The 23,590-nt window shown below is 38.4% G+C and overlaps 1 protein-coding gene across 1 annotated transcript in view; it reads left to right on the top strand.

Annotated features, from left to right (window-relative positions):
- Window positions 1-23,590, top strand: part of IPO11 (importin 11) — a 214,859-nt gene that overhangs the window by 9,937 nt on the left and 181,332 nt on the right. The window contains exons 2-3 of the mRNA XM_082651230.1: window positions 20,313-20,456; window positions 23,453-23,553. Coding sequence (XP_082507356.1) covers window positions 20,319-20,456; window positions 23,453-23,553 — 239 coding nt within the window. The 5' untranslated portion in view covers window positions 20,313-20,318. The remainder of the gene's footprint in view (window positions 1-20,312; window positions 20,457-23,452; window positions 23,554-23,590) is intronic.

Here is a 23,590-nt window from a genome sequence, read left to right on the forward strand (position 1 = left end):
GCCACATCTTCTTTATCCATTCATCCGATGATGGACACTTAGGTTGTTTCCATCTCTGGGCTATTGTAAATAGAGCTGCAATGAACATTTTGGTACATGACTCTTTTTGAATTATGGTTTTCTCAGGGTATATGCCCAGTAGTGGGATTGCTGGGTCATATGGTAGTTCTATTTTTAATTTTTTAAGGAACCTCCATACTGTTCTCCACAGTGGCTGTATCAATTTACATTCCCACCAACACTGTAAGAGGGTTCCCTTTTCTCCACACCCTCTCCAGCATTTATTGTTTCCAGATTTTTTGATGATGGCCATTCTGACTGGTGTGAGCTGATATCTCATTGTAGTTTTGATTTGCATTTCTCTAATGATTAGTGATGTTGAGCATTCTTTCATGTGTTTGTTGGCACTCTGTATATCTTCTTTGGAGAAATGTCTATTTAGGTCTTCTGCCCATTTTTGGATTGGATTGTTTGTTTTTTTGTTATTGACCTGCATGAGCTGCTTATAAATTTTGGAGATTAATCCTTTGTCAGTTGCTTCATTTGCAAATATTTTCTCCCATTCTGAGGGTTGTCTTTTGGTCTTGTTTATGGTTTCCTTTGCTGGGCAAAAGCTTTGAAGTTTCATTAGGTCCCATTTGTTTACTTTTGTTTTTATTTCCATTTCTCTAGGAGGTGGGTCTAAAAGGAGCTTGCTGTGATTTATGTCATAGAGTGTCCTGCCTATGTTTTCCTCTAAGAGTTTGATAGTTTCTGGCCTTACATTTAGGTCTTTAATCCATTTTGAGTTTATTTTTGTGTACGGTGTTAGGGAGTGATCTAATCTCATACTTTTACATGTAGCTGTCCAGTTTTCCCAGCACCACTTATTGAAGAGGCTGTCCTTTCTCCACTGTACATTCCTGCCTCCTTTATCAACGATAAGGTGACCATATGTGCGTGACTTTATCTCTGGGCTTTCTATCCTGTTCCATTGATCTATATTTCTGTTTTTGTGCCAGTACCATACTGTCCTGATTACTGTAGCTTTGTAGTATAGTCTGAAGTCAGGAAGTCTGATTCCTCCAGCTCTGTTTTTCGTTCTCAAGATTGCTTTGGCTATTTGGGGTCTTTTGTGTTTCCATACAAATTGTGAAATTTTTTGTTCTAGTTCTGTGAAAAATGCCAGTGGTAGTTTGATAGGGATTGCATTGAATCTGTAGATTGCTTTGGGTAGTAGAGTCATTTTTACAATGTTGATTCTTCCAATCCAAGAACATGGTATATCTCTCCATCTATTTGTATCATCTTTAATTTCTTTCATCAGTGTCTTATAATTTTCTGCATACAGGTCTTTTGTCTCCTTAGGTAGGTTTATTCCTAGATATTTTTTTCTTTTTGTTGCAATGGTAAATGGGAGTGTTTTCTTGATTTCACTATCAGATTTTTCATCCTTAGTGTATAGGAATGCCAGAGATTTCTGTGCATTAATTTTGTATCCTGCTACTTTACCAAATTCATTGATTAGCTCTAATAGTTTTCTGGTAGCATCTTTAGGATTCTCTATGTATAGTATCATGTCATCTGCAAAGAGTGACAGCTTTACTTCTTCTTTTCCAATTTGGATTCCTTTTATTTCCTTTTCTTCTCTGATTGCTGTGGCTAAAACTTCCAAAACTATGTTGAATAAGAGTGGTGAGAGTGGGCAGCCTTGTCTTGTTCCTGATCTCAGTGGAAATGCTTTCAGTTTTTCACCATTGAGGATGATGTTGGCTGTGGGTTTGTCATATATGGCCCTTATTATGTTGAGGAAAGTTCCCTCTGTGCCTACTTTCTGCAGGGTTTTTATCATAAATGGGTGTTGAATTTTGTCAAAAGCTTTCTCTGCATCTATTGAGATGATCATATGGTTTTTCTCCTTCAATTTGTTAATATGGTGTATCACGTTGATTGATTTGCATATATTGAAGAATCCTTACATTCCTGGAATAAACCCCACTTGATCATGATGTATGATCCGTTTAATGTGCTGTTGGATTCTGTTTGCTAGTATTTTGTTGAGGATTTTTGCATCTATGTTCATCGGTGGTATTGGCCTGTAGTTTTCTTTCTTTGTGACATCCTTGTCTGGTTTTGGTAACAGGGTGATGGTGGCCTCGTAGAATGAGTTGGGGAGTGTTCCCCCCTCTGCTCCATTTTGGAAGAGTTTGAGAAGGGTAGGTGTTAGCTCTTTTCTAAATGTTTGATAGAATTTGCCTGTGAAGCCATCTGGTCCTGGGCTTTTGTTTGTTGGACGATTTTTAATCACAGTTTCAATTTCAGTGCTTGTGATTGGTCTGTTCATATTTTCTATTTCTTCCTGATTCAGTCTTGGCAGGTTGTGCCTTTCTAAGAATTTGTCCATTTCTTCCAGGTTGTCCATTTTATTGGCATAGAGTTGCTTGTAGTAATCTCTCATGATCTTTTGTATTTCTGCAGTGTCAGTTGTTACTTCTCCTTTTTCATTTCTAATTCTGTTGATTTGAGTCTTCTCCCTTTTTTTCTTGATGAGTCTGGCTAATGGTTTATCAATTTTGTTTATCTTCTCAAAGAACCAGCTTTTAGTTTTATTGATCTTTGCTATCGTTTCCTTCACTTCTTTTAAATTTATTTCTAATCTGATTTTTATGATTTCTTTCCTTCTGCTAACTTTGGATTTTTTTTCCTTCTTTCTCTAATTGCTTTAGGTGCAAGTTTAGGTTCTTTATTCGAGATGTTTCCTGTTTCTTAAGGTAGGATTGTATTGCTATAAACTTCCCTCTTAGAACTGCTTTTGCCCCATCCCATAGATTTTGAGTCATCGTGTCTCCATTGTCATTTGTTTCTAGGTATTTTTTGATTTTCTCTTTGATTTCTTCAGTGATCACTTCGTTATTAAGTAGTGTATTGTTTAGCCTCCATGTGTTTGTATTTTTTACAGATCTTTTCCTGTAATTGATATCTAGTCTCACAGCATTGTGGTCGGAAAAGATACTTGATACAATTTCAATTTTCTTAAATTTACCAAGGCTTGATTTGTGACCCAAGTTATGATCTGTCCTGGAGAATGAAGTCCATCTTGTTTAATGTATCATTTAAAGCTTGTGTTTCCTTATTTATTTTCATTTTGGATGATCTGTCCATTGGTGAAAGTGGGGTGTGAAAGTCCCCTACTATGCATGTGTTACTGTCAATTTCCCCTTTTATGGCTGTTAGTATTTGTCTTATGTATTGAGGTGCTCCTATGTTGGGTGCATAAATATCTACAATTGTTATATCTTCTTCTTGGATCGATCCCTTGATCATTACGTAGTGTCCTTCTTTGTCTCTTGTAATAGTCTTTATTTTAAAGTCTATTTTTGTCTGATATGAGAATTGCTACTCCAGCTTTCTTTTGTTTCCATTTGCATGAAATGTCTTTTTCCATCCCCTTACTTTCAGTCTGTATGTGTCTCTAGGTCTGAAGTGGGTCTCTTGTAGACAGCAAATATATGCGTCTTGATTTTGTATCCATTCAGCCAATCTGTGTCTTTTGGTGGTAGCATTTAGTCCATTTACGTCTAAGGTAATTATCGGTATTTATGTTCCTGTTCCCATTTTCTTAATTGTTTTGGGTTCGTTATTGTAGGTCTTTTCCTTCTCTTGTGTTTCTTGCCTAGAGAAGTTCCTTTAGCAGCTGTTGTAGAGCTGGTTTGGTGGTTCTGAACTCTCTCAGCTTTTGCTTGTCTGTAAAGGTTTTAATTTCTCCATCAAATCTGAATGAGATCCTTGCTGGGTAGAGTAATCTTGGTTGCAGGTTTTTCTCCTTCATCACTTTCAGTATATCCTGCCAGTCCCTTCTGGCTTGCAGAGTTTCTGCTGAAAGATCAGCTGTTAACCTTATGGGGATTCCCTTGTTTGTTGTTTTTCCCTTGCTGCTTTTAATATGTTTTCTTTGTATTTAATTTTTGACAGTTTGATTAATATGTGTCTTGGCATTTTCTCCTTGGATTTATCCTGTATGGGACTCTCTGTGCTTCCTGGACTTGAGTAACTATTTCTTTTCCCATATTAGGGAAGTTTTCAACTCTAATCTCTTCAAATATTTTCTCAGTCCCTTTCTTTTTCTCTTCTTCTTCTGGAACCCCTATAATTCGAATGTTGGTGCGTTTAATGTTGTCCCAGAGGTCTCTGAGACTGTCCTCAGTTCTTTTCATTCTTCTTTCTTTATTCTGCTCTGCATTAGTTATTTCCACTATTTTATCTTCCAGGTCACTTATCCATTCTTCTGCCTCAGTTATTCTGCTATTGATCCCATCTAGAGTATTTTTCATTTCCTTTATTGTGTTGTTCATCATTGTTTGTTTATCTTTAGTTCTTTTAGGTCCTTGTTAAATGTTTCTTGCATGTTTATTCTATTTCCAAGATTTTGGATCATCTTTACTATCATTATTCTGAATTCTTTTTCAGGTAGACTGCCTATTTCCTCTTCATTTGTTAGGTCTGGTGGGTTTTTATCTTGCTCCTCCATCTGCTGTGTGTTTTTCTGTCTTCTCATTTTGCTTATCTTACTGTGTTTGGGGTCTCCTTTTTGCAGGCTGCAGGTTTGTAGTTCCCGTTGTTTTTGGTATCTGTCCCCAGTGGCTAAGGTTGGTTTAGTGGGTTGTGTAGGCTTCCTGGTGGAGGGGAGTAGTGCCTGTGTTCTGGTGGATGAGGCTGGATCTTGTCTTTCTGGTGGGCAGGTCCACGTCTGGTGGTGTGTTTTGGGGTGTCTGTCGGCTTATTATGATTTTGGGCAGCTTCTCTGCAATGGGTGGGGTTGTGTTCCTGTCTTGCTAGTTGTTTGGCATAGGATGTCCAGCACTGTAGCTTGCTGGTCGTTGAGTGAAGCTGGGTGCTGGTGTTGAGATGGAGATCTCTGGGAGATTTTTGCCGTTTGATATTGTGTGCAGCTGGGAAGTCTCTTGTGGACCAGTGTCCTGAAGTTGGCTCTCCCACCTCAGAGGCACAGCACTAACTCCTGGCTGCAGCACCAAGAGCCTTTCATCCACACGGCTCAGAAGAAAAGGGAGAAAAAGTAGAATAAAAGAATTAGGAGAAAGAAAGAAAGGAAGAAAGAAAGGGAGGGAGGGAGGGAGGGAGGGAAGAAGGAAGGCGGGAAGGAAGGAAGAAAAGAAAGAAAGACGATAAAGTAAAATAAAATAAAGTAAGATAAAATATAATAAAGTTATTAAAATAAAAAATAATTATTAAGAGGAAAAAAAAACCAAAAAACAAAAAAATGGATGGATAGAAGCCTGGAACAAATGCTGGAAGCAAAGCTCTACAGACAAAATCTCACACAGAAGCATACACATACACACTCACAAAAAGAGGAAAAGGGGAAAAAAATCATAAATCTTGCTCTCAAAGTTCACCCTACTCAATTTGGGATGATTCGTTGTCTAAAGGAGGGAAGAAAGGAAAGAAAGAACGAAGATAAAGTAAAATAAAATAAAGTTATTAAAATAAAAAGTACTTATTAAGAAAAGAATTAAAAAAAAAAACGGACGGATAGAACCCTCGGACAAATGGTGGAAACAAAGCTCTACAGACAAAATCTCACACGGAAGCATACACATACACACTCACAAAAAAAGGAAAAGGGGAATAAATAATAAATCTTACTCTCAAAGTCCACCTCCTTAATTTGGGATGAATCGTTGTCTATTCATGTATTCCATAGCTGCAGGGTGCATCAAGTTGATTGTGGAGCTTTAATCCGCTGCTCCTGAGGCTGCTGGGAGAGATTTCCCTTTCTCTTCTTTGTTCTCACAGCTCCCAGGGGATCAGCTTTGGATTTGGCCCCGCCTGTGCGTGTAGGTCGCCGGGAGGGCGTCTGTTCTTTGGTCAGACAGGACGGGGTTAAAGGAGCCGCTGATTCGGAGGCTCTGGCTCACTCAGGCCGGGGGTAGGGAGGGTCACGGAGTGCAGGGCGAACCTGTGGCGGTGGAGGCCGGCGTGACGTTGCACCAGCCTCAGGCGTGCCGTGCGTTCTCCCAGGAAAGTTGTCCCTGGATCCCAGGACCCTGGCAGTGGCGGGCTGCACAGGCTCCCCGGAAGGGGGGGTGTGGATAGTGACCTGTGTTCGCACACAGGCTTCTTGGTGGCGGCAGTGGCAGCCTTAGTGTCTCATGTCTGTCTCTGGGGTCCGCGCTTTTAGCCGCGGTTCGCGCCCGTCTCTGGAGCTCCTTTAAGCAGCGTTCTTAATCCCCTCTCCTGGAGCACCAGGAAATAAAGAGGGAAGAAAAAGTCTCTTGCCTCTTAGGCAGGTCCAGACTTTTCCTGGACTCCTTCCCGGGTAGCTGCGGTGCACTAACGCTCTGCAGGATGTGTTCACGCCGCCAACCCCAGTCCTCCCCCCCGGTGCTCCAACTGAAGCCGGAGCCTCAGCTCCCAGCCCCGCCCGCCCGCCCAGGCGGGTGAGCAGACAAACCTCTCGGCTGATGAATGCCGGTCGGCCCTGATCCTCTGTGCGGGAATCTCTCTGCTTTGGCCTCCGCACCCCTCTTGCTGTGCTCTCCTCCGCGGCCCCGAAGCTCCCCCCCTCCACCACCCGCAGTCTCCGCCCGCGAAGGGGCTTCCAAGTGTGTGGACACTTTTCCTCCTTCACAGCTCCCTCCCACTGGTGCAGGTCCCGTCCCTATCCTTTTGTCTCTGTTTATTCTTTTTTCTTTTGCCCTACCCAGGTACGTGGCGGGGGGGCTTTCTTGCCTTTTGGGAGGTCTGAGGGCTTCTGCCAGCGTTCAGTAGGTGTTCTGTAGGAGTTGTTCCACGTGTAGATGTATTTCTGGTGTATCTGTGGGGAGGAAGGTGATCTCCGCGTCTTACTCTTCCTCCATCTTCCGAGAGTAGTTTTAATGATGCATTATTTAAGTACAGAAGTAGAGACAGTGCTGTAAAGTTGTTGTCATGTTTTGCCTCTGTGAAGTTTTCATTTTCATGTTTTCAATCCCATCTTGTATTACATTATTCTTTAGGCTCCCATTCATTTCTTTCCCTCAGGAGTGCTTTTCTCAGCATTCTTTGCCCTAACTTCCTGAACCCTGAAAACACTTGCTGTAAGTTTGTCCTGTCACTTTGCAGATGGTTGTCCTGGCCAAGTGGTCACTGAGAATTCCAGTGTCCTTCTCTTCCCCTGTCGTTGATGGGAAGAGGATGCTGAGGATGCTTAGAACACACTCTTTGGGATGTGCTACTTACTTCTTACCATCAGGTGGCACTGCAGATTAATCAGTTTATTTCTACATCTTTAGAAATAGTAGATCTAGTAGGATGTTATCTTGTAAAGGAACAAGTTGATGTGGAACCTTTCATGGAAAATACTTGGAAGTGAAATTAAAGATAAACACGATATTGCTAACAAACACAAATTTATTTTCCTTTTATATCATGGAAGTGTACAGTATATATGTGAAGCTTAAAGGAAAGTAAATAATAAATCAGAATTTTTTTTCTTAGTTTCATTTTTCTCAGACTGTTAAATGTTTTAAAGTTTTGTTTTTATGAATGTCACATAGTAAGAATTTTTAGAGATGAATATTTGTAGGTAAAACTGCTGTTAGAATATAAGACTCAGAGTCCCCTGCATGAGGAAAATGTCTTTTGGTAAATATTGCCATCACAAATACAGGTAATATGGCAGAACTGTTGCTTATCAACTCTTGCTACTGAAAACCAAGTCCTGAATGTTTATGATGAGAGTGCAGTTATTGACTACATTATCTACTTAAATGTGTATATATAATATATTACCATGATTTCTTGGTGTGTGCTGGACAGGAGAAATACATGATGATTTGAAACTCTTGAGGAGTTTGAATAAGTTTTAGGATTACAGAAGAGAAATCAAGCAAATATTCCCATGGAAATTTAGAGTAGGTGTAAAGTGAAAATTCTTGGCCTTTTAAAAAAAATGTTTTTTCATCGTTAAGGTAAAATGTGTAGACTATTAGAATCCCCATAACTCCTAGGACTACCTTAGCACAACACTTTATAATCTTATGTTTCCTGCTTGTCTTTTATTCTTAGGCATTTTTATATTTGTATAGCTTTATTATGTTTATGTGGTATTTTTTATTTGACATTATAGATATTCCTCTAATTACAAAATAGACTAAGAGTATTTTTAAAATCCTGATTGATTTAGGAGTTAAGCTTGAGTTTCTACCACCAAGCAGGAGTTTGTAAGTCCTTTGAAACTCTTGAGTAGGTAGAATATTTTAGGAGTAGAGAAGAGAAGGCAAGGGAATGTCTCCTCTCCTCCTTGTTCTGTATGTTTTAGTGTGTATCTTTTATTCCAGAATAGACCAGTCTTTGACAGTGTGCATGATGTCTCATAGGGAATGCTTCCATAGCCCTCGTGGTTCTTTGAGTTGAAGGTATTTGGAGATATATGGAAGCATCTTGAGTCAAAACAATCCCTAGGAAGTGTTATTTACATATACTATGCAGGGATACTAAACAACCTATAATGCATGCACAGAGAAGAATTTTCCTGCCAAGCAGTCTCTGTTGAGAAACTGAAATGAATCCAAATGGTACAGTGTGAATTTGAATAGGACTAGCATCTTTGGAACCTTCTGGCTTATGTCAGAAGTCTTTTGTCCTTTCATCTTGCTTTAGTTTCTTAAACAAGTGCTCTTCCTTGCTCTCAGTTAACATCACTTGTTGTTACTTTAGCCACATTTTTCATTTCTTCAGCTTTTCCTGGTCTCTTGCTAACTTTGGCATTTACATAGTCAGAGCACTTAAAAGAAAATAACAGCTTTATTAAGATATAATTCACAGACCATACAATTCACCCACTGCAAATGTACAATTCAGTGAGTTTTAGTATATTCACAGAGTTGTGTGATCATCACTACAATCGATTTTAGAACACTTCATCACCTCAAACTGAAGTCATTCCACATTTTTCCCCAATCCCTTTTTATGGCTTGATAGATCATTTCTTTGTAGCATTGAATAATACTCTATTGTCTGGATATACCACAGTTTGTTTATCCATTCACCTACTAGAGGACATCTTGGTTACTTCCAGGTTTTGGCAGTTATGAATAAAGCTGCTATAAATATGTATGTGCAGGTTTTTGTGTGGACATAAAGTTTTCATCTCCTTTGAGTAGGTACCATCGAATGCGATGGCTGGATTTTATAGTAAGAGTATGTTTAGTTTTGTAAGAAACCACCAAACAGTCTTCCAAAAGTGGCTGTACCATTTTGTACTTCCACCAGCAATGTCTGAGAGTTCCTGTTGCTGCACGTTCTTGCTAGCATTTGGCCATTCTAAAAGGTATGTAGTGGTATCTCATCGTCATTTTAATTTGTATTTCCCTGATGACATATAATGGGGAGCATCCTCTCATATGCTTATTTTGACATCTGTATATCTTCTTTGGTAAGGTGTCTGTTAAGGTCTTTGACTGATTTTTTTTAATCGGGTTGTTTTCTTGTTGTTGAGTTTTAAGAGTTCTTTTTATATTTTGGGTAACAGTTCATTATCAGATGTGTCTTTTGTACATATTTTCTCTCAGTCTGTGGCTTGTCTTCTCATTCTCTTGACATTGTCTTTTGCCGAGCAGAAGTTTTAAATTTTAGTAAAGTCCAGCTTATCAATTATTTCTTTCATGGATTGTGTCTTTGGTGTTGAATCTAAAAAGAAATCACTATACCCAAGGTCATCTAGGTTTTCTCCTATGTTATTTTCTAGGAGTCTTTTAGTTTTATGTTTTAAGTTTTGGTTTATGATCCATTTTGAGTTAATTTTTGTGAAGGGTGTAAAGTCTGGGTTTAGATTCATTTTGTTTTGCATGGATGTTCATTTGTTCCTGCACCATTTGTTGAAGAGCCTATCTTTCCTCTATTGTACTACCTTTGCTCCTTTGTCAAAGATCAGTTGGCTATATTTATGGGCGTCTATTTCTGGGCTTTCAAATCTGTTCCATTGATCAGTTTGTCTACCCTTCACCAGTATCACTCTCCTGATTCATGTAGCTTTATAGTAAGTCTTGAAGTGGGTAGTGTCAGTCCTCCCAGTTTGTTCTTCAATATTGTATTGGCTAATCCATGTCTTTTGTTTCTACATGTAAACATTAGAATCAGATTGTTCATATCTGTAAGTTAACTTGTTGGGATTTTGATTGGAATTGCATTGAATCCACAGATCAGGTTGAGAAGAAGTGACATCTTGACAATGTTGAGTCTTTCTATCTATGAACATGGAATATCTATTCAATATTTATTTAGTTCCTTCATTTCATTGGTATTTTGTGGTTTTCCTCATATAGATCTTGTACATATTTTGTTAGATTTATACGTAAGTGTTTCATTTTTAGGGGTGCTAATGTAAATGATTTTAATGTGTTTTTAATTTTCATTTCCACTTGTTCATTGATGGTATATAGGAAAGCATTTGACTTTTGTCTATTAACCTTGTATCCCACAACTTTGCTATAAATTGCCTATTAGTTCCAGGAAGTTTTTGGTTGATTCTTTCAGATTTCTACATAGATGATCATGTCACTTCTGAACAGAGACAGAGTTATGTCTTCCTTCCTGATATGTATACCGTTTATTTTCTTTTCTTACCTTATTGCATGACCAAGGACTTCTAGTTCCATGTGGAAAAGGAGTGTTGAGAAGGGACATCCTTGCTTTGTACCTGATCTTAGTGGGAAGGCTTTGAGTTTCTCACCATTAAGTATGGTGTTATGTGTAGGTTTTCTGTAGATTGTCTTTATCAGGTTGAGAAACCTCTCCTCATCTTTTGCCTTTTAATCGATTGTTTATCTTTTTATTGTTGGATTATAAACATTCTTTGTATATTTTGCTTATAAGCCCCTTATCAGGTATATGATTTGCAAATATTTTCTCTTGTCCTGTGAATTGTATTTATTTTCTCGATGGTATTTGGTAAAGTTTTAAATTTTGATGAATTTAACTGATCTTACTTTAGTTGCATGTGCTTTGGTATCATATTTGAGAATGCTTTACCTAGCCCAAGGTCATGAAAGTATACTCCTAGATCTTCTTCTAAGAGTTTTATAGAGTTGCCTCTTTATGCTTAGCTTTATGATCCACTTGGAGTTAATTTCTGTCTATGGTGTAAGGAAGAGGTCCAGCTGTTCTTTTGCATGTGGATATCTAGTGGTTCCAGCACTATTTGTTGAAAAGACTATTCTTTCTCCATTGAATTGTCTTGGTACCCTTGCCAAAAATCACTTGACTTTAGATGTAAGGGTCTGTTTCTGGATTTTAAAATCTGTTTTATTGATGTGTGTATCTGTCCTTTTGCCAGTACCAACACTGTCTTGATTACTGTAGCTTTGTAGTAAGCTTTGAAATCTGGAAGTGTGAGTGAATTTCCCACATTTCTGTTACTGATTGCAATCTGAGGACATATTTGTATGATTTCAACCCTTTTAAATTTGTCAGGACTTGTTTTGTGGCCTAGCATATGGTCTGTCCTGGAGAATGTTTCATGTGCACTTGAGATGAATGGTTGCTTTCATTCTGCTGTTGAGTGGAATGTCTGTTAAGTCAAGTTTGTGTATAATGTTGTTCAAGACATATTTCCTTTTTTCTTTTTTTTTCTTTTTTTTTTTTGCCATGCCGTGTGTCTTGTGGGATCTTAGTTCCCTGACCAGGGATTGAACCGGGGCCCTCAGCAGTGAAAGTGTGGAGTCCTAACCACTGTACTGCCAGTGAATTCCCAAGACATATTTCCTCATTGATCTTTCTAGATGTTCTCTCCATTTTTGAAAGTGGAGTATTGAAATCTCCAACTGTTATTGTTCCTGGCTGAGCAAGCTGGGTTGGACATGACTGAGGCCCACTGTTTTTGGCCTGATATGCCTGGGGTAGAGCTTCTGCCCCATGACTGATGCCTGGGTGGAAGAAGAGTACCCCAGACCTTTTGGCTGTGCTTGTCTGGAATAGAGCTTCAGTATGTAGCTCAGTTAGATGAGAAATGCTAGCTGTCGGGCTTCCCTGGTGGCGCAGTGGTTGAGAGTCCTCCTGCCGATGCAGGGGACACGGGTTTGTGCCCCGGTCCGGGAAGATCCCGCATGCCGCGGAACGGCTGGGCCCGTGAGCCATGGCCGCTGAGCCTGTGCGTCCGGAGTCTGTGCTCTGGAACGGGAGAGGCCACAACAGTGAGAGGCCCACGTACCGCAAAAAAAAAAAAAAGAAAGAAAGAAAGAAAAGAAATGCTAGCTGTCTGCTTTTCTTGGGGAGAAACTGTAGCCCTAGATTAAGAGCCGGAGTGAGAGGGCCCCATGTTCTTGGCTCATTCTGCCTGGAGTATAGCTTCTGTCACACTGGGGCAGGAGTGAGTTTGTGGCTCAAATGCCACAGATTGTTGCTATTTTTACCAAGATTTAGTAGTATTTCTTGCATAAATGTTTCTCCATTTGCTGTATGTCCTTAAATATGCTTTCCAGAGACTGTAAATGGTTGCTTTTTATAACTTTTATCAGTTACAGTTGTTTAACTGAGGAGAGGATCTGTGGAGCTCTTCATGCCACCATCCCAGAAGTATTCTCTCTCCTTTCTTTTAAACTGGAAATTGAATCTAGAGTCTTGATTAGATTGTGGCTGATCAGTTTTGGTAGTTCAGAGATGAGGTTGTATACTTCTTTTTGCATCATCACATCAGGAGGCACTTTAGCTCAAGTTGTGCAGCTGTTGGTGATACTAAAGTTGCTTTCTTGGTTGAGCCGGAGACTGACAGATCCCTTCATTTTAAAGGTTTGTTTCTTTCTTCATTGTATTTAGCAAGTAATATGTGGGGCGATACACTGGGAATATTCTGTTCCCCAACAGCTCTTCTTTCACTTAATGGTTTTAGCATCCATATTGATCTATGCCTGAATAAATTATTTCACTGAGGGAACGTTTTTTGATTTTGAAATTCTTTTTTCTTCAATTTTTCTTGTAATCTTACACCTTCTTTTCTTCAGTCAGTTTACTTACTGCTTTAACTTTTAAAAGTGGGGTGTGGTTATTGTTTGTGTGGAATGTCCTAAAACTAAGGACAAGCACAGATAATGTAGTAGTCTAAAGAAAATTGTCATGGCTGAAGTTAAAGTCGATGCAGGCCTGAGAAGTCTGTTTGTTGGTGGCAGGCAGGGGTACTGAGTTTTCCCTATTTGTTTCTTTTAATGAAAATTGGTAAATTTCCAACTACAGGTGCATCTGTATTATCTTTGGACTTCGGATTTTTCCACAGTTGGCAAAGTATCTTATAGAATCAAGCCTAGAAAGTCCAGTTACAAGGTATGAGTATTTTTAGGCTCTTGGTCACATATTGCTAGATTATTTAGACTTTAATAGAATCAAAGCCTACAATAAAGTTCAGTAATGAATAAATTGAACTGACTGACTTGTGAAATAGTGAGAAGGGTGAAATGCCTGCCCTTTTAATTTTCACCTTCTCCTTTCGTATTATTGTTCTTAGAGGAAAAAAAGAGTATGCATTTAGATTTTGAATAATGCTCTTCTGTAGTGTAGTTGAGAGCTAATAAAATGCTCACAAGCAGTGTTTCCTCTTGCTTATGATTTTGAAACTATACATATTAATGAAAATCAAAGCAACCTCAGTGTATACACTATTAATTAGAAGACCTAGGCAAATTTAATCTTGCTGTTTGCTTGGTTGTCTCTTGATAATTTATAGGAGCACAGAAAGGGAAAGGATACATTGTTTTAACATAGGTATGGGATTTCTCTCACTACACATAGACCTCAACAGAGGAGATGTAACAGCACTTCTACTGTGAGAGACTAGCTTCCATGGCCTTCAGGCCTACATGATGATTGATCACCATGAAGATCCTGTCAAGTTCTTTGAGAAATACCTCTGCCCATTCCCACCAGTTAGTCTGTGTCTGTCTCTCCCTCTCCTCTTACCTTCTACCCTGTCCCTTCTTTTCTCATTCCTTACCCCCTTCTTTTCTTCTTCCCTCTCTTTCTCTGTCAGTCTCAGGTCTCTGGCTTTTTTGGAGACTAGTTGTGTGTCTGCTTCACTACTATGTGCAAATAACAGTAGTAGCCCTGTTATATTTCTGCATGCTAATTCCAAGAGAAAGATATTGAAGGTTAGTTTCCAGGTGTATTACCCTCCAAACTGACTACTGCTAGTCAGCAGTCATCTATCTTTTATCCCAAATGAAGTTTATTTCCACACTGTTACATTTGAATGACTCAGTACATTTCTCCCCCTGTTCTTTGTTGCCATTGTTGTCCTCTCAAGAAAACTCCACAATTGAGTACTGTATGAATATTTAATACATAGAAAATGTAGTCCTTTCAGATTTCTGATGGATTTAGGAATCTTTTTCTCCAGGAACCTATTATGGGAGAGCCTGGTGTGTTTCTAATTATTAGGGAGTAGGGTGGTATGTTTTAGTAGGAAGAGCTGGGATTCTAAACACCTTGTTATTAGGGCTCACTCTGCCATGTACTAGTTTTCTACAATGATCCTGGACAGTTCTCTTGATAGCTGTAAGTTCTTCCTCTATAAAACAGTGATATTAGTACACATGCCAGATTTGCTTTTTTATAGGTTTGTTATGGGATCTTTAAAAAATTAATAGGCTTTAGTAATGTGGTATGTTTAATAATCCATTATGGGTCTGGATTGTTATTTTTGATGATGCACTTAATCTGCAATTTAGGAACTGATTGCTGCCTGAAGCTTCCCTTCAGGAAGTTGATTAGTACTTGGAAATATTTCCAGTATAAGTTATGAATGATGATTTGTTTCTCAGACCGAAAAGCCTTTTTACCCAATAGATAAATCACTCATAATATTGTTTCTGTGGGGGAAATATACTCTGATTCCAACTGGTATTCTAGAAACTTATTTTTCATAGTTTTTTTTTTTAATACTTAGCAGCATCAGTATTTATTTATTTATTTATTTGGCCATGCCGTGTGGCATGCAGGATCTTAGTTACCCGACCAGGCATCAAACCCGTGCCCCCTGCATTGGGAGCTTGGAGTCTTAACCACTGGACCGCCAGGGAAGTCCTGTAGTTTGTTTTAGTAAGAATAATTCTCTGCCTCCCACCTCATTATTTCCCATATTTTGGGGAGAGAAAATGACCCTTTCTAATTCTTATCTTAACAACTACTGCAGTGCTTGGCATAGAATTGGTTCTCCAAAAATATATAAGCTGAGCTTTCCTTCCCAGACTGGATGAGCTTTTTGGGAGCAAGGATCAAAGCAAGAGGAGGAGAGGACAGGGCATATACTGCTGGGGAAGACCTGGATGGAGCAGGGTGCTGGAGGGAGGTAGGGATGGGGAACTCTAGCATTTCCATTAGAACAGGTGAATGGCGAGAGTAAGTGGGGCATAAAGTTAAGAGTACATAGACTTAAAATTTTTTTAAATATTTATTTAGGCTGTGCTGGGTCTTAGTTGTGGCATGCAGGATCTTCCTTGTGGCGTGTTTAGTTGCAGCATGTGGGCTTCTTAGTTGCGGCATGCATGTGGGATCTAGTTCCCCGACCAGGGATCGAACTTGGGCCCCCTGCATTGGGAGCACAGAGTGTTACCCAGTGGACCACCAGGGAAGTCCCAGAGATAAGAGAACATAGACTTAAGGATTGCTTTGTTGCGAAGGTCCAGAGAAGTGTGAAGGTGTGTGTGTATGTGAGTGCTCTGCACAATCTTTGTTCTAGGTAACAATTGCTCTGGGGGTTGGCAGTAGTCAGTGATTTTATTTTTCAAGTAGTAACCCAAAACAGAGACATGGCTTTTTTCTTTCTTTTTGCAGGTTGAGTTTGGGGTAGGGATGAGTTCTGGTATAGCCTTTCTCTATTATTATATTCGTATATTTTTCCTATCTTCCAGTGACTTTTTTTGTGTGTGTATCAAAGTCCAGACACTTTATTTTCCCCTACAAGGTCGTCCGTCACATGATCTGTTCCTGCCTACATCTCCAATCTCATCTTGTACTACTTTCCACTTTTCTCATTAAGTGCCAATTATACTGGCTTTCTTAAGTTTGTTTATAATATTAAGGCCTTGTTTTCAGTTGTTTTCCCAATCCAGAACTCTGCTTTCAGATCTTTGCTTGTGGGTCTCTCTTGTCACTCTCATGTCTCTTGTAAATGTCACTAGAGAAACCTTCTCTGAACACCCAATCTGAAGTAACACATTCAGTTAGAGTCAATTTTTAACATTATTTTCTTCATATCACTACCTCTTTCTTTTTTTAAAAAACAGATCTGTTTTCTTCCACTAGAATGTAAACTGCATGAAGTCAGAACACCATTTTGTTCAGTGCTATTTTCTCAGCACCTAGAACAGTGCCTGGTATGCAGCAGGCTTTCAGCAGTTTTATTGAATAAATCAGTTAATTAGCTCCTGTGTGGTTCAGTGTGAAGTCCTTTATTGCTCGAAATTGATCACTTTTGTTAATTCAGCAAATATTTATTAAGCATATGTCATGTATCTTGTTGGGCCCTGGGACTACAGAGATGCCTTAAATGTCTGTTCTGTCACTCAAGGAAGGCAGTATTAGATATTGATTAAGAATAGTGGCTTTGGGGATTTCCCTGGTGGTCCAGCAGTTAAGACTACGCTCCCAGTGCAGGGGGCCTGGGTTTGATCCCTGGTCAGGGAACTAGATCCCACATGCCGCAACTAAGAGCCTGCACGCTGCAACTAAGAGATCCCGCATGCCGCAATGAAGATCCCACGTGCTGCAACTAAGACCTGGTGCAGCCAAATAAGCAAACAAACAATTGAGTCCCCATCCTGGCCTCTTGTCTAAGGCCAGCATTTAAAAAAAAAGAATAAAATAAAGAATAGTGGCTTTGGTGTTCAAGTCCAGGGACTGCTACTTAGTAGATTGTGACCTTGGCAAGGTAAGGTCTCTGATCCTTTAGGTTTCTCCCTAAAAAATGGGGATAAGAGTATCTACTACATAGAATAATTATTAGGAATAAATAAATGAATAAAGCACTTAGTACAATGCTTGGCATGTAATATATGCTCAGATCTTGGCTTTTGTTTTTATTTATTTTATTATTTTTTTTTTAAAGCTGGTTGCTCTTACATTGCTTGGGAGAGAATCAGTGAATTCCTGCTCTGTATACCTCAGTTCCCTTGTGAGAACTGCAAATTAGTGCTGGGTCAAACTTTTTTTAAAAAAAAAAAATATATATATATATATATATATAAAATATACTTAATTTGTTTATTTTTGGCCACGTTGGTTCTTTGTTGCTGTGCACAGGCTTTCTCTAGTTGTGGTGAGCGGGGGCCACTCTTTGTTGTGGTGTGCAGGCTTCTCATTGCGGTGGCTTCTCGTTGCGGAGCACAGGCTCTAGGCGCACAGGCTTCCGTAGTTGTGGCACACGGGCTCAGTAGTTGTGGCTTACGGGCTCTAGAGCGCAGTCTCAGTAGTTGTGGCGCACAGGCTTAATTGCTCCGCAGCACGTGGGATCTTCCCGGACCTGGGCTTGAACTCATGTCCCCTACATTGGCAGGCGGATTCTTAACCACTGCACCACCAGGGAAGCCCTAGCTTTTTCTTTTTTAAAAATTAATTAATATTTATTTTTGGCTGCATTGGGTCTTCGTTGCTGTGCTCGGGCTTTCTCTAGCTGTGGCGACTGGGGGCTACTCTTCATTGCGGTGCGTGGGCTTCTCATTGCAGTGGCTTCTCTTGTTGAGGAGCACGGGCTCTAGGTGTGCAGGCTTCAGTAGGTGTGGCTTGCGGGCTCAGTAGTTGTGGCGCATGGGATTAGTTGCTGCGAGGCATGTGGGATCTTCCCGGACCAGGGATCAAACCCATGTCCCCTGCATTGGAAGGCGGATTCTTAACCATTGTGCTGCCAGGGAAGTCTTGGGTCTACCTTCTTTAGTAAGAATGTATAATCGAAACTGCTGTACATCTTGTCATTCACTGCATTAGCAGTAGAGCTGGACTTTCAGGTGTACCTTAGTTTTAGATGTTCTAAAGTTGTGCTTCTCAAACTCTGACAATTATTAAGATTTACCTAGAGAACTTACTAAAGCACAGCTTTTTGTCCCACTGCCTCCTGCCTTCAGCCCCTATTTTCATTTGCTAGGTTTGGAGAGAGGGTTGAGAATTTGCATTTCTGTGAGGTGATGCTGGTGTTGCCAGTCCTTGGGCCACACTTTCAGTGAGATTGTGCTAATATGGTATAGCCGCTAGCCACATGTGGCTATTGAGTACTTGAAATGTGGTTAGTTTGAAATAAGATGTGCCTTAAGTATAAAATATACACAGGAGTTTGAAGATTTAGTATAAGAAATGTAAAATATCTCATTGTTACTTTCAAAAATATTGATTGCATGTTGAAAGGATAACATTTTGGAAATATTGAGTTAAATGTAATATAATAAATCTAATTCCACATGTTTCTATTTCTTAATGTGGCTACTTAAAAGGTAAAAAGTACATATATGGCTTGCTTTTGTGGCTTGCATTATATTTCAACTAGGCAGGAAGACATACTGCCTATCTCTTTAAAGTATCTTCTTAGGGCCTCCATGAAGTGAGTCTCTCTTATATAGCCTGTTTTTGAAATCACACATTACCAACAAACCGTCTAAATTGAGTAAAAATCCATTCACTTATTACCAAGTGGTAATGAAACATGGAAACTTACATTGTTCAAGAAACTCCTATAATGGAAAAGAATCTGAAAAAGTATCTATGTATCTATCTAACTGAATCACTTTGCTGGGTACTTAAAACTAACACAACATTGTAAATTAACTATACTTCAATAAAAAAAAATTTACCAAGAAAGTAAACAAAACAAAACACCCCCAAAACTCCTAATTAGTGAGGGAGACAATATATATTTACAGGGTACCACCCTAGTCAGTTCTAAAATACAGACAACAGACTACTAATTTAAAAGTAGTTCAGCTCCATTGCTAATTGGTAATATTTTGTCTGATTCCAGTTATTATGCCCTAGCGCTGCTTTACTCACATAGACTTCAAAATGACTAATTTCCTTAAAAGTTGTAACATTTGGGTAAAATTTCTTGTTGAATCAACTTTTGGAATCTTCCCTTTTCATGAGTCATTGCAATTTAATTACAACTCTTAACAAAGGAGGTAATTTGCTTTGGCTATATTCCTTATGGGTTAATGACTTTTAGACTTTTACTGTCTGGAACATTCTTCAGTTTTAGGTAACTACTGTCATAAAGCTAATTCCCAGTCACCTCTGTACTGGGAACTATTTTTTATCAACTCTTAGTTTTCAGTTTTAATCTTGCATACTTTGTATATGTGTATTGTGAACTATACATACTTTTCTGAGTAAACAATTGTACACAATTTTGGGGATGATTAGAAACAGAATCCTGGAGAATTCAATAAATTGCTTATGTATTTTTAGAATGGCTTCAGATTCTTGGTATAGGATTAGATCATCCAACCCTTAAGATCCTTTCTAACTTAGGGTTTTATTTTGTTTGTTGGTTCAGTTCTTTATTTCCCCTCCACAATATTTCTTGGGTATGCATTTGTCTTTTATATTAAAAAAAAGAATTTTCAGACATGTTTTATTGGTGGCACCTAAGATGATAATGTGAGGTACTTAGCACTCTGTCAAAGCATTCCTTTTTCAGTTCTCTTCCTCCTGGTCTTGTTAGGAATAAAGTAGTTAATACTTTTATAGCTTTTATAATGCTTATCTTTTTTTTTTTTTTTTTTTTTGCGGTACACGGGCCTCTCACTGTTGTGGCCTCTCCGGTTGTGGAGCACAGACTCCGGACGCGCAGGCTCAGTGGCCATGGCTCACGGGCCCAGCCGCTCCGCGGCATGTGGAATCCTCCCGGACCGGGGCACGAACCCGTGTCCCCTGCATCGGCAGGCGGACTCTCAACCACTGCGCCACCAGGGAAGCCCTATAATGCTTATCTTTAAAAACAAACTAACAAACAAAGAAGGCATTATGATTAGAGTCTTGGGCAGGCAGTGGTATTTAACCAGAATTTAGAAACTTTGGTTTTTGTTTGTCATCTTTTTCCCCCCAATTTACTACCTTCTATATATGGGACAATAAAAGGCAGTTTCCTTTAGAAATAAATTGATTTAAGCAAAGGCGATTTGAATTATGGGAGTTTTAAGTTAGAGTATGGGTGGTACATAAAAGATAGAAATCCAGCAGATACATGAAAGAGTAGATACGAAGTATGGGGTAATTCAGAACATTGAAGCCCCTTTTCTCCCTTTTATTAGTGTTAATTTTTTAAGTATAATATACATTCAAGTATGTTAACTTATCATTGCCAGGTTTCCATGGATCTCAATAGTGCCAGTACTGTCGTTCTTCAGGTCTTAACACAGGCCACCAGTCAGGATACTGCTGTGTTAAAACCAGCTGAGGAGCAGTTGAAACAGTGGGAGACGCAGCCAGGTTTCTATTCAGTGTTGCTGGTAAGTTGTTCTAAAAGAGTTTACTATAAATTTTAATAAAATGAGACACTATTATTTTTAATTGTTCTAAAAACTTACTTGTATTGGTGGTTTACTTTAGTGAAACTGATCCAAATGTTTGCCTGCCATTGCTCCTGCCACGTATAAATTCAGAGCATGGCTCTTTGAGAATGTTTAAAAAATGTTTATTGATGATTGAATAAATAACCCAGCAGGGTACTGGTAGAATCTGCTCAGTAGACAACACTGTGCTGATAATCTATTTTAGTGTGTTAATGCTGACCTGAAGACTTTAGGTAGTACACGTTGATGTTTTGTCTTCATCCTTATCCTTGCCCCAGTTAATTTATGTTGTCAGAGTTGTTCAGGTCTCCCCACCACTGCATCTGTCAGGTCTACCTTGGTCAGTGTGTTTCACTTTAAAACGCCATTTTCTTTTCCCCTGTCTAAAAATTTTATTTTCTTAACATATCTGATCTTTTCCTGGGTATTATGGGAAATAGTATGATAATTAACAATATGTGCTTTAACTATATCTTTCTGCGAGTTAGAAGCTTTTGGTTAATTAATGAAAATCGTTTTCTCAATGCCAGAATGAAAAGATGTCTTTTTGTATTGAAGGCCTTTCTTATTCTTTTCTTCTTCGGAAAATTTCTGAACTCTGATTAGTGTGTGAGATTTAGTTTCTGGCCATGGCAAGGAGGTTACCAGTTGGATCAAAAACCAATTCAGTATGTGTGACTGGGTCAAAAATTCAGAGCAGAACTGTTTACTATATCTTGTAAAATAGAAAATTATGACATTACATACATATTTTGACTTCATGACTAAAAAGTTTTGAGTTGTTACATTTAAGAAGTTCCTAGTCATGCCTGGAAGGGAAATTAAATATCTGGAGTCATACTTGATATTCTGAATATATAACATGAAAGTTGGCTCTTTGACACAATAACACAAAGATAAAAAACATTAATTTCTAAAGATACTAAAGAAAGTATCTTATTCTTGTAGATAATCCCAGCATTATGTTTGTAAATTTGGGGCATAGTATAAATCTTTAGAAAATCTCTGACTATATGCTTATTTAAATGAATGTGCTCTGTATTTAGCCTTGTGTTTTTTCAGGCCAAAATAGAAAACATTTTATCTTATTTTGGTTACTGCTTGACCTTGGAAAAACCAATAGACTTGCTTGATACCTTTTGTGTAATGTATGAATTATTAATATTAAGTGCCTAGACCTTTTTGTTTTTATTTTTACTAGGTATACTTTTCTTCTTAGAGGGATAGTAAAATTTCTTTTAGATAGAATAGATTATAATAGATGTAAAAACTGCTGAGTTTATTTTTTCTTTTTTCCCTGTACTCACTGTCTTGCCACATTTGCTCTGTTTGAGCCTTAGCCATCCAGTTTAGTCTGGAGATTCCTACATTTGTATATCTGATCTCAGGTGTGTGTTCCAATCCTGTTATTCAATATGTTTATTCAGTATATAATATATATTTACTTGGATTGACACCTGCAGCTTGACTTTTCTTGGTTCCTAAGTGTAGCTGAGTTCGGCTGAGATCCGCCAACTTCCGCAGTATTCCCACGTTACTTTCATTCATTCACTCATTTGCTCAGTTGAAATTTATGAAGTTTCTGCTTTGCTGGGCTGTGTGCTAGACTCCACTCATAAGACACAACTCAATCTAGTGTGGGAGGTAGGCATGTAAAGTGTTGAAGTCGAATGCAATTAATTAGTTATGCAATTAATGTGGTGAGAGAATCTGTTCTTTCTTTTGCAAAGGAGACCCAAAAGAGGGACTCTGACTCAGTTGTCAGGGGTCTTAAGGAATAAGTGGGCATTACACAACTATCTTCGTAACTTTTTTTTCGTTGCACATGATTTTTTAAAAATAGGTTTATAGTATACATACCTATTTTTAATACTTAACATCAATTGTTTTTATAGTAAAGGAGATACTTCCACATCATTGTTTTTGGCTTTGAGGTTTTCCCACACAAGGTTGTGTTTAAGAGGTCAACTCCAGGGATTTGAGTTGTTTTTGGTGTGAGGTGTAGTACAGTTTTAGTTAGTTAACATATTCCTACAATCCTGTTTGTCCTATGTACCCGCTATTCTAGAAACATTTTTTAGAAAGCAGTAAAACATTTTAATTCTCACTGTGATGTTTTAAATTACAGTGTTAGTATTAGGTTTACTATTCTTTTTATTTCATATACATTTATAACTGTCACTTATAAGCTTTTGATAACAATTTTAATAAATTTTAAAATCAATTAAAGGTTATAGAACAGTTGTAATTTTGACTTCAAGGTCATGTTGCATGGTTTAGCTTGCACAGTCATTTTTACACTGTCCCACTATGGTGCAAGGCAGGGACTGCCTGTATTTGATTAACACAGTGAATAAATTTTTTGAGTAATGGTTAACTTTGAGTTGAAATTATTCATATCACTTCTGCCTTTATATTACTTGAAAATATTTTGCTGTCGAACTCATTCGTAAGCATAATTGCTTTGATAAGGAGGATGCTTTGAAATTGTTTATTTCATAGCATGAATTAATAACCCAGGGGCTTTGGCTCTTTGAATCTGTGCTGTGGTGGGTCTGCTTTTTCTTTTTTAATTTAGCAGTGTTTATTTTAGTTTCGTGTGTGTGCGTGTAGATTATGCTGTGTAATTAGATTTGTTTCTGAATTTAATTTTTTATTAGGAAATATTTAAAACCTACCTAAATATAGAATAGTATAATGAATCTCCACATACCCATTACTCAGCTTACATAATTAACATGCTCCCGAGCAGATATGCTTTCTTACATGAATTGTAGAGCTATAGATATTTAGAAAATAACGATATGATATGGGTAGTGATAAAATTTAAGTGAAGCATTTAATTAAAAATCTATCCATACTTTTTTGAGTTATGTTAATTATACTTTTAACTTATTACATGTTCATTCTGATGCTTTGTTTTTTATTTACAGAATATTTTCACAAACCACACTCTGGATATAAATGTAAGGTGGCTTGCTGTGCTGTATTTTAAAAATGGAATTGATCGCTACTGGAGACGTGTAGCACCTCAGTAAGTTCCACCTCTTCCCCCCCTCAGTGTCATCCTT

The sequence above is a fragment of the Grampus griseus genome, assembly GCF_964374135.1.
Source record: "Grampus griseus genome assembly, chromosome: 3".
Taxonomy (NCBI): Eukaryota; Metazoa; Chordata; class Mammalia; order Artiodactyla; family Delphinidae; genus Grampus; species Grampus griseus.